We start from the raw sequence: 12,018 nt of genomic DNA, 5'->3' as shown, positions 1-12,018 counted from the left end.
CAGATTCAGGTGTTTACTCAGTGGCTTTATTTGCAATTTGTCAGATACATTAAAAGACCATCCCACTGTTAACCCCTCTTTGGCCCTGGGACCAAAAATGGTCCCAGGGCCAAAGAGGGGTTAAGAAGGTGGGGTGTTCGATCAAAGCATTTAAGAGAGTTTAAAAAAAACCCAAAGAGCATGATTTATTAAATTCAAAATGTGCTTTCAATTATATTTTTACACTCTGTACTCACTTCCACTTAGATATCTTTGCTTGATCACTTGTGAATGTGTACGAGCAGTCATGCAGTCTGGAATCGATATTAGTCTTTAACCATAAGACTCCAAGGGTCACAAGTCTTCGATACTTGCCCTTTCTGTAACCTCAATGTTGTGTAATTTTTGGATAAGAGTATGGTGGTGAAATGTCTTTAGGTGGCTCAGCATAAATGGGATTGTGCATGAGATTGGCTTAACTTGACAGATGCATTGGATTCTGCTTTTCCTGATTTGAGGGTCATAAAAAAACTTTTTTTCAGTACTTTTTACACCATTTTTTTCCTTTTTTTTTTTTGCATAATCAGCATATCACATTTCTTAAGTGCCTATACCCAGTAGAAGACAAACTTACATCTTTAACATTAAAGATCCGTTTAGGTATAAGGCGTGCTTTCTTGTTATTCTTCCTACCCTATTCAGCACATCCGTTTGTGTTTAATGCATCAGCCATTTCAAATATGGCACAATCACAAACCCAAATTAACCGGTGGCACCTTCTTCTCCTGAGCTGTTTTAATGTTCTGCCCTCAGCTTATTTAGATCGCTGTATGTTTGTCTACTGCAATTCAGAACCTCCCACTCAATGACATTAGTTTCCTCTCAGGCGAAGCTTTTGTGTCTGAGCCACACACCTCTCTTTCATCATAAAAACAACAAAAAAGAAAACAGGGCACGATGATGTGGAACTCAACTCTTTTAAAATGAGGGCATGAGATGATTTTAACAGTCTGTGCAGAAGCTGCTGTTGCATATCTGTTTTCATCATTAAGCAATTAATTAGCTTCATTACTAGCCTTATTAATGTGAGTGTTGTGTGAATCAATTTGTACAGTCATGTTGGCACAAGCTTAATGTTAATGTGGGTGGTGAGTGTTGTTGAAAAGTTATGACCTTCAACTGATATTTCTGGGTATCTAATGGTGTGGAAACCAGTGGATGTTTTTTTTCTGATAAAGATTGTCAAATTCAAAATATCACATGTATGTTAATGTAATGTTGCAGACTCAACAGATTGTATGCAAATGCTTCCAAACTGATCAAACATTTTGGAACACTGGAGTATAATTATGAGTCGTATGTCATCCTTGGTGAGTAACTCAGACAGTGTTGCTTTGTAGCTGTGCATTTCCATAGCATATATCTGTAATTTATGCTCAGTGTCTACTTTGTGGGATTTCGGTTGGTCAGTGGCTTGGCTGTTTCGCTTTGTGAAGTAGACCAGAGCAGTGACTTTACAATGCTTACAATTTGCAAACATGTGAGTCCAAGTCCGAATTTTTTGAAAGAGGAGTTGTAAATGTCAATGAAAGATTGTTGACTATTAGACTTGGAGGCGATGTCCAACAGAAAACAAAACAGAAAACAAGTCAAATCATGAAAAAAATATATAATTTTGAATTTGGTGACAGCAGAGCAAAAGTTGGAATGGGGCAACAAAACGCTGGATATTAAGTGGTGCTATGAAGAAAGCAGCCCAGATCTAATTAGGCTGGTGGTGGGTCAGTGTAAAAAGAGCATCTTATAAAGTTTCTCAGAAGTAAAGATGATCCTCAGCCCTTCCCATGAGGGTGGCACGGATGCCCCTCCGGTGGTCCTCCTTGGGCTCTCGCACTCTGGGGCCTCTGGATGTCTGGGGCCTGGATCTCCTCCATGCCTGCTTCATGCCCTGGGGGACGGGGCTATGGCTCTCTACATCCTCTTGCAGACCATTACATGTGGAAACCATTTGAATACAAGCGTGCTGATCCACACAGGTGTGCACACGGGTGTTCACTGTTCGTAGACTTAAATTACACCTTTCTTGGCTGCTACTTCAAAGCACATTGTGCGCTGTCGGTCCTGGTGCTGCACAACAACATTGAATATTTAGTATTTACTGCTGTTTACACTTAGCTAGATTAATGCGATGGTGTTGTGTTTAGTATGTTGCTTTGCATTTTTTTTTTTTGCTTGTTTTCTATTCTTTCTCTCTCAACAGGTGATCCAGGAGATTTTATTTTATTTATTTATTTTTTTCCCCTTTCTCACTGTCCCTCTCCCCTTCTGTTTTTCTTTTCCTTCCTCTTTCTTTCTCCCTTTCCTATCCCTCACTTATGTCTGTCCCGTCTGTAACAACTGAAAATAAAATAAAATAAATAATAAAAACAAAGGTCGATCAAATGGACCAATACGGCAATGCCACGATGATCCATTTGGCAAAATAAATCCATTGGGTATCCTTGTTGGTCTTCAGACAACAATTCAGACGGCTAAAGAACCAAATGGGACAGGCAAAAAAAAAAAGAAAAAAAGTAAAGATGAGCAGAGATTACTAATCTGGTAAACACTGTGCTTGAATTTTGGACAGCACAGTGATTAGTTCTGATAGCTCCCAGCAAGAAGGTCCTGGGTTCAATCCACCATCTGTCTGGACCTTTCTGTGTGGCGTTTCCATGTTCCTCCCCAAAACAATCAAGTTGTTGGTTTAGCTTAATTGGTAGTTCTAAAGTACTGCCAATGTGAATGGTTATCAGCCCTGTGATGTCTTATAACAAGAATGGGATGACATTCATTTCCGAAAAGTTGAGCAGCTGGCCTCATCAGTTCCCAAATATTTATGTACTATTAAAAGAACACAGGATGCTACACAGTTGTAAACACGGCCCTGTCCCAATTTTTTTTAGGCATTCTGCTGCCATCAAATCCAATGAGTTAATATTTTTGTAAAAAATTTACATTTTGTCAGTGTAAACACTGGATGTGTTTTCTGTGTTCTATTGTGAATAAAATATTTTGTTTTTGTTTGGAGCATTCGGGCAGGGGTGGCAATCGTACAGATGTTCTGTACTGAAGTAGTACGTATACTACTGTTAGAAAATACTGCAGGGAAAGTTTATTAAACTTCTTTGCTCAAGTAAAAGTGAAAAAAAAAACCAGCTGTGAAATGTACTCAAAGTAAGAAAGCAAAAGTAGCTCCTAGAAGAACAGGTAAACTAAACCTTGTGCTACATTAAGGTAATAATAAAATAATATTAGAAACTTTATTTCAGTCAATTAAAAAAAAGATTTTGGCTCTAGACTATAATACTCTGACTGGATAGGAAAACTTACTTCGCTACAGATTTTCAGATTGCCCTGAACATGTCATGTGGCTAGCTATTGAATTTAGGCCACGAGGGGCTAAATTGGGGCAAAATTGCTATTAAGAAGAAATAAATAAAACACACACAATGAATAGTGACAGATTTCAACCCAACTCTGTGCAATTGAGGGGCCATAAACTCAGAAATCATAGTATGACAGTAAAATTTTACACAACCTTAAATGTACTAAAGTTGTATAAATAAAATCAGGAAAGTTTGACGAGGTCAGATGGACTCACTAACTTTTCATGGAATGACCCAGCATCATTTTTAAATATTTAACTAAACATCTCACATTGTCCACTTGAAATGCGACGGAAATGTACTTTCAGGAGTTTTAACAAGCAAAGACAAAATAAAGAGTAGCTTGATTACAGGCTGAAAAATAATCTTCAGATTTCTGATTTTGAGTTGGTTCAGTCACTCTTTACCTGTCCAGTGTCGTGCTCATATTTAAATTTCTGAATGAACCTAGCAACTCATTATAACTTTTAACTGGAAACGTTTGAGTACACAAAGTTAAAGTTAGAATTCTTCCCATGAAAAGAATAAAGAGTTGTGAAATTAAATACACAATCCAGTGTACATACAATATTTGCGTAGAAAGCCTCGTCTGAACATACCTTACATTTATTTATTTTTTCAAAAACTAAATTCAATAATGTATTCCAATACTGTTGAATAGTTGAAGTGAAAGGTGCAGTTATTGACAAATGTAAAAAACTTTTTCTGCCTACCGTCTGTTAATGATTACAGCCCATTCCATTTATGCACCGTGCTTTCGTCTAGACAGAAAAGACATTTCTCTGTATACAACCGGCTAATGCAGTGAATACAAGAGTCCTTCGGCTGGCTGATTGAAATTGATTGAGTGGTGCTGAAGGTAATTGAATACTGCTGAAATAGCCTACTGGTTCCTTTGAGAGTAACAAGGAAATACTGTTTAACGGCTCTAAAGCAAAGACAGAACAAATGGCATCTGTTGTATCCCGACTCATATCCAACATTCTTAATGAGTACAAAGTTTGTGTACATGCCTTATATTATAACTTTGCATTGGGAATGAGGTTGCCTATTATCCAAATTATTTTTTAAAAGAAAATAAAAAAGTATGCCAATAGCAGAATAGACCACTCTAACATATCAAATGAGGTAAGGCATTGATTTTATTTTACTTGAATATAACTAACGTTAATTCTAAGCTAAGTGCATCTGCCATTTTTTTCAGGTTTGCAGAGCTCTTTAACTAAATACAGAAGTAACAGTAAACACAAAATCTGTTTTTCATTGTTATGGCATCGCCAAAGACATTCAGATTCATTTGTATACAGTCTTTTAATTCAGTAGTCGATATTACAACCCGATATCACAGCAAAGAGTGTAACAGACATGTCGCTCCACCATGTTCATTTCACACTGCCTCTCCAAAGCGTGAAATGCACACACCATTATACTACTGCAAGAGAACAAGTTGGTAGTTGGTAATTGCCAGAAATTATAAAGCTAGACATTATTTTTATTTACATGTAAAATGTTAATAATTTCTGTTTAAATGCTTCACATTTTCTTGAAATAAAATATCTTCCTCTGCTGTTACTGCAGATTACTGCAACTTCTGCATGTGTGTACATGTCATGCTTTGGAGAGGCAACGTGTGAAATGTACACTGTAGATTGGTGTGTCTGTTATGCATTTTCCCTCAACTGGTAGCAGAGCACTCATTGTTTGATAGCATTAATAGGGATTGAGGCCTTATACTTTCCAAGAAAGACTACACATTTTGTATTTGTACATGAGATGGTTTCAAGATATAAATTAGAAAATGTATAATAATTTCATACTGTTCTCACCCGCCACAGGGTGAGAACAGTATGGAATGTCACAATAGGACCTTACATAGGACCACAGTAACCTTACAATGTCACAATAGACACCAACACTTCCTGGGATGCTAAATTGAATAAATGGAAGAAAATGGAAAAATGGATGTGTGCAGTTTCGTACTGTATACTTTAATATGTCTCCATGAGCGAGGTTAGCTGTGTGCTGTCAGCAGTTTTACACTACCTTGCATTTGCGAAGCATCATGCTCTTTATTTGCATTTTGGACACCAACGGCTGGCTGAATATAATGGTCTCTCTGTATCTTTCACCAGAAAACAATGGGACTTGAAGTATTTTTTTAACAAGACACTTATTGTATTGAATGTGGCAAACTCAAAAATTGGTGACTGGTTAATTTTAGCAATAAATTTACCCTGAAGAATGAGAGGGTTGCTGATATTGTATTATTTTCTGTTATTAGATATTCCTTTCACATTCCCTGAAATTCAGATTTTAGTTTAAATATTACCATATATGCTCCAGACTAAAACCTGAACCACCAGTCGCAATCCAAACGCTTTTCTTCTCTACCTGACTGAACTCTTGGAAGTAAATTTATCATGAAGGTGAGTGAGCTCATTATCTCGCTTCATCTCAGACTGAGACAGTTGAACTGAAAAGACACACACACACACACTCAGATTCATTGTTCACGCATTGCGTCTGGTAGAGTGCACCATGCACCGGAGCAGACATTTGAGAGATGTCATGAAGTTCACCCTCTTCTCTCCTCTTCCTCCTGTATGAATATCAGCCTTTCGGTGACCTGGCCTGACTGGCAACACACTATCTTCTTCTTCTTCCTCATTTCTCTGTAAAAAAAAAAAAAAGTAGCACAACCTTGGTGAACAATACTGCTAGGATCGTTCTACATATGGGTGGCTGTAGCTCAGGTGGCAGAGCAGGTCAGAAGGTCGGTGGTTCGATCCCAGGTTGCCTCCGGGCTGCATGTCAAATATCCTTGGGCAAGATACTAACCCCATGTTTGCCTACTAGTGGTGGTCAGAGGGCCCGGTGGCGCCTGTGTCCGGCAGCCTCGCCTCTGTCAGTGCGCCCCAGGGCAGCTGTGGCTACAACGTAGCTTGCCATCGCCAGTGTGTGAATGTGTGTGTGAATGGGTGAATGACTGAATGTAGTGTAAAGCGCTTTGGGGTCCTATGGACTAGAAAAGCGCTATACAAATGCAGGCCATTTACATTTTTTGATGATAATGGGTTTTTGGTGCAGTTTGTAAAGATGGAGTGTGCATATAACTAACGATATAATTGACGCGAGACAAAATACAACTCCACAACTGTACTAGCGCAAAAAAAACCCATTCATGTATTTTCACTTAAACAAGCAGCTGTTTATGTGTATTAAAGCTATATAAAAATTTAACTGTGCAAATGCAAATTCCTTGCTGAAAGTTTAACCAAAAGGCATTTCCAGTAGAAATGGGCTGACATATCCTGAGCATAACCATGTATAATATCCACTGAAGTTAAAAAGAGGTGCTTTGCAACATTAAACTGCAGTGTGCCAAATAAAAAAGTCAAATACGTATTTTTCAGACCATAAGGTGCATGGGATTATGAGGCACATTAAGCTAAACAAAGCAGTCAGATAAATGAAACTTTATTCAACTCATACTTCTTGCTTCTTCCACTTCTGTACCATTGATTCATTAATGCTGTATTCTATCACAGCTGCTCTATTCCCGTGTTGTTGCAGTATATTAATGACTAACCTCGTATTGTGGATGGATTGTCTCAGTTGTTCTCCTGACTGAAGTTTGGTCCGTTTACAGCATCCTGCCATGCAATTGCATTTGTCTCTAACCATCAGGAACCTTCACGTTAACTTTTATCGAGTGGAAAAATGTTAGCGTTGATTCCTCCAGATTCACCGTTTATGTTATGCTAACATAGCTGTGTCGCTAGCGATCACGTAGCACATCATTACAAACCAGCTAGCCCAACTTCAGTAACCTTACAAACGTCACTGCTGTTTAGTTTCCTGTCTTCATTTATGTTGGAAGTGATAGCAGAGCTGTACGTTTGAATTTTTCAGAAATCTCTCAGTCAGAACATGCTATATCATGCTCAGGTAACTAGTGAAACTAGCGAGCTAACTTCCGCTAGCTTCTAACTCCGTTAAGTGTAATAAATTCTGTTTTCATGGGTGCCTGGATGTTAAACTTCATAGTTACACCCGGTAAAGCAGCAATGCTGATCGTTTTATTAAAGATGAAAGAATTTAGACATTTTAACTCTCAGTGATCCTGCAGGGTTTGTTTGACTTTGGGACCTGAAGAGACGGAGTTTAGGACCCAGATTACTCCCAGATTTACGAGCGCCTTAGTCCCACAAATACGGCAATAACGACGGCCCGCTTGCATGTTCTACAAAAAACTGCTTTGTTTTGTATCTGACGGACAAACACCAAACCAGTTCCACATCACTGAAGTGGCAAAATTTTTACAAACTAATTCTGGTTCATTCGCTTCACTCAACGATCCGCTTTCTCCCTTCTCATTCTCCGTTGCCGCCATGCTTTTTTTGGCCATGTGCGTATGAAAACAAAGGCACTACACATGCGCGTTTTACCCATCTTCTATCGCGATATTTCATTTTCTTATCGTTGCCTAACATTGTGCCGGTATTACTGTGAATGGTATAATGTGGCCCAGCCCTACACCCAATCTCTTAGTTTCTCAGATGCCCAACCGAACTGAAATCTTCTGTTACTAGTTGCTTGATCTGGTCTTTATGGTTCTTAGAATTGGTTGTTATTTGTACTTTTTTTGACCTTTTGTTTACTGCTTCTTCTTTAGGTTTGCTTTTTTTTTTTTTCACTTAATCTATCAGGCTTCAGTTGTCTGCTTTTTGGGTCCTGTATTGGATAGAGTTGACTCTATTTGCATTCTGCCAGGATCCTATCCTTCAGACAGGAAATGTTAGAATTATCTTCTAAGTTGAGTCAGCCAAAGTAAAGCCATTCAGTGTTAAAGTGCTAAAATGATATGCTGTTCTTCCTTTGTTATGCATATTACATGTTTGAACCCTATTTTTAAAGCTCTCAAAAATAAATAAATGTGGTTCTCAATCATGCATTTTTCTTTTCTAGGGCAGTGACGACGGCGATGTGGACAAGAATAAATGCTGCACACTGTGTAACATGTCCTTCACCTCAGCGGTTGTGGCACAGTCACACTACCAGGGTAAAATCCACGCAAAGAGGCTAAAACTACTACTGGGAGAGCAGCCTGCCATCACAACCAAAGGTATATCCCCTGTTAAAAATTCATCATGGGTATCAATGATGGAAGAGCTACATGTGTTCAAAGGGGATTTATAATTGAGAAGAAAATAATTAAGGAATGAGAGACAAGTTATAGTACTTAAGGCTACCATCAAGATATGTGTTGGCAGTCTCGTAGATGTATATGTGAAATTAAATATGTGACAGATCGGGTTTTCTGTTCTCCCTATATTTCCATACCTACTGTATCTGAGCTTAGGAGCAATGCAATAGGACAGACTCTTAGATCAGTGATCCAAAATGTCACAAATAAAAAAGGGGTGCTGTATGGTCAGTATATACTGCAGGAGCCCATAGGCTAGACCAGGGGTAGGGAAATCCAGGCCTCGAGAGCCGGTGTCCTGAAGGTTTTAGATGTGTCCTTGATCCAACACAGCTGATTTAAATGGCTAAATTAGCTCCTCAACATGTCTTGAAGTTCTCCAGAGGCCTGGTAATGAAATAATCATTTGATTCAGGTGTGTTGACCCAGGGTGAGATCTAAAACCTGCGGGACACTGGCTCTCGAGGCCTGGAGTTCCCTACCCCTGGCTAGACCTGTAGCATACTCAGGGAGATGAGGAACAAATTATAATTATATTTATATAATTATAATTATATATATAATTTTATGTTGTTTTTCTGCCTACCTTTGTGCTGAGTTTTGAAGTACACAATACTTTATCTACAGAGACTTCATAACAAATAAATCATAAGACTTATGAAACTGTGTTATGTCATGGAAGCAACTCAGAATTAAAGAAAATGGTCTTTGTTTAGAACACTTGATTCCTGTTTTCTTACTTTTTTGCATATTTGTCACAGTTAAATATTTTAGATCATCAAATGCTAAGGATGTTATGACGAGATATTAGGTTTGAATATCTTTTTCCCTTAATAAATGAATTCATCAATTAAAAACATCATTGTACTTTGTATTTACTCAGGTTATCTTTGTCTCATCTTAAAATTTGTTTGATAATCTGAAGCATTTAAATATGACTAATATGCAAAAAACTCCATCCATCCATCTATTGTCTTCCGCTTATCTGGGGCCGGGTCGCGGGGGCAGCAGCCCAAGCAGAGAAGCCCAGACCTCCCTCTCCCCAGCCACCTCCTCCAGCTTTTCCGTGGGGACACCATGGCGTTCCCAGGCCAGCCGAGAGATATAATCTCTCCAGCGTGTCCTGGGTCTGCCCTGGGGCCTCCTCCCTGTGGGACATGCCCGGAACACCTCACCGAGGAGGTGCCTACGAGGCATCCTTGTCAGATGCCAGAACCACCTCAACTGACTCCTTTCAATGTGGAGGAGCAGCTGCTCTACTCTGAGCCCCTCCCAAATGGCCGAACTTCTCACCCTATCTCTAAGGGAGAGGCCAGCCACCCTTCGGAGGAAGCCCATTTCCGCCGCTTGTATTCGCAATCTCGTTCTTTCGGTCACTACCCACAGCTCGTGGCCATAGGTGAGGGTAGGGACGTAGATCGACCGGTAAATTGAGAGCTTCGCTTTTACACTCAGCTCTCTCTTCACCACAACAGACCGGTACGGCGTCCGCATCACTGCGCCCGCTGCACTAATCCATCTGTCGATCTCCCGCTCCCTTCTCCCATCACTTGTGAACATGACCCCAAGGTACTTAAACTCCTCCACTTGGGTCAGGAACTCGTTCCTGACCCAGAGTGGGCACTCCACCCTTTTCTGGCTGATGGCCATGGCCTCACATTTGCAGGTGTTGATTCTCATTCCCAAAAAACTCAAGAAGGGGAAATCAGGAGCAGTATTTACTTACATATACTATACATACATACACACACACATATGAGCCACATTAGATTCCAAAAATTTATTTGTGTTATATTTTAATAAAATTGCTTTCAACATCCATACATCAATGTTTTAACTGCTTATCCAGTCTTGCTGTCATTGCTCTGAATATGTATCTGTTAAATCTTTGTTTCAAATTATTACATTATCACAAAATATGGAACTTTTTATGTGGACATTTTACACACGATTTGTCCTGTGGTTATCTGCCCCTCAGCAAGAGCAACAAAGATACAGTTGAGTACCACCTGAAAAGGGTACAAAAGGTGCGCATGATGGTCTGTGGTTAGTACTGTTGCCTGACAGCAATAAGGTCCTGCCTTCAATTCCACCATCAGATCAGCCTTTCTGTGTGGAGTTTGCATGTTCTTTCCGTGGGTTCTCTCCAGGTCCCACAGTCCAAAGACATTTAGTTAGTTAGGCAGTTAGTAGGTTTGGGTAAATTGATGATTCCAAATTGCCCATAGGTGTGAATGTGTGAAGCGAATGGTTGTCTGTCTCTATGTGTTTGCCCTGCGACAGACTGGCAACCCGTCCAGGGTGCGCCCTGCCTCTCACCCTAAGACAGCTTAGATAGGCTCCAACCACCCCGCTGAATTGGATAAGTGGAAGAGAATGAATGGATGCACCATGGGATTGGATCACGGTCTGATCTTGTATCAGCTGATGGAAAGATGTCATACTTATATCTGATAATCGTGATAAAATGTATTTTACCTGGTATAATTCAGGGTCTAATTACGTGCCAACAGCAGGTCACGAGTTGGTGTGTTTGCATGTTTCCTTATTTCATGAGTCTGTGTGCGTGTTATTTAGAGTTAATCACCAGCTGCTCTTTACCTCAGGGTGATCAAAGTCTGCTGCCGTTGTAATTTGCTGAGAGCTACTTACCTTGAAATCACGTACATATTAGCAGTTGCGAAAATAATGAGCAAAGGTCACAGAGGAAATACGGCAAACATAATTTTAGATCATTTTAAAGCCCAACACCTGAGTCCACAGTGAGCAGCGTGGATGTGGGTAACTGAGCTTTGTTTGTTTCCTGTGGTTTGTTGGTGCTCCAGTTGACCAGGTCATTGATATGCACTGCAGAGCTTTGTGTTTTACTTTGTGCTCTCACTGCTACATTTCTTTTAATTTGTTGGATGCGTTCAGCTGGCTGATAAGGCAGTAAATTTTTATAGTGGTATTATCTGAAGCCTCACATTGTTGGACCATCCTGAGTTTATCCAGCATTAGTGCTGCCTCAGGCACTGCAGCCTTTTCCCCCTTCCAAAGTGGGAGGATTGAATCCGTAGATTGGCACAGAAACCTCTTGTCTTTGAGTTTATGTTTAACTAACCTTCTGGCTGAAAAACCTGAATAGAATAATTTCTTTCACCGCAGCAGTTCTAGAACAGCATTTACACTTGAAAGTAATGGAAAGGTCCTCTGTTTTACTTCAGGCCAACGGCAAGTTGCGTTTTCTTTGTATTGTGTTTGTGAACTGAAAAAATAGCAGGACAGATTATGATTTAAGTGAGGTCGAAATATTAAAGCTCTCGAAACTGTGGTAGTGATCACCAAATGCTGCTGCATAGTGGCACTTCCCTCTGGTGCATTGACAGCCCAGTTTCCACATGTGGTCTCTGTGCTTTTTTATTC

The 12,018-nt window shown here is 39.8% G+C and overlaps 1 protein-coding gene and 1 long non-coding RNA gene across 2 annotated transcripts in view; one reads left to right on the top strand and one right to left on the bottom strand.

Moving 5' to 3' along the window:
* The window catches only part of LOC146620843 (zinc finger matrin-type protein 4-like), a 149,391-nt gene that overhangs the window by 75,414 nt on the left and 61,959 nt on the right, over window positions 1-12,018 (top strand). Inside the window, exon 4 of the mRNA XM_085367094.1 lies at window positions 8,376-8,532. Within this exon, the coding sequence (XP_085223220.1) occupies window positions 8,376-8,532 (157 nt within the window). The remainder of the gene's footprint in view (window positions 1-8,375; window positions 8,533-12,018) is intronic.
* Window positions 4,718-12,018, bottom strand: part of LOC146620844 (uncharacterized) — a 33,356-nt gene continuing 26,055 nt past the window's right edge. Inside the window, exon 4 of the long non-coding RNA XR_014906610.1 lies at window positions 4,718-6,079. This is a non-coding gene — a long non-coding RNA (uncharacterized LOC146620844). The remainder of the gene's footprint in view (window positions 6,080-12,018) is intronic.

Source organism: Diplotaxodon limnothrissa, linkage group LG12 (assembly GCF_057381915.1).
Source record: "Diplotaxodon limnothrissa isolate DT_005_m linkage group LG12, D_limnothrissa_male_GT1.1, whole genome shotgun sequence".
NCBI lineage: Eukaryota > Metazoa > Chordata > Actinopteri > Cichliformes > Cichlidae > Diplotaxodon > Diplotaxodon limnothrissa.
The sequence above is the reverse complement of the archived record's forward strand: the minus strand, read 5'-3'. Positions and strand labels throughout refer to the sequence as shown.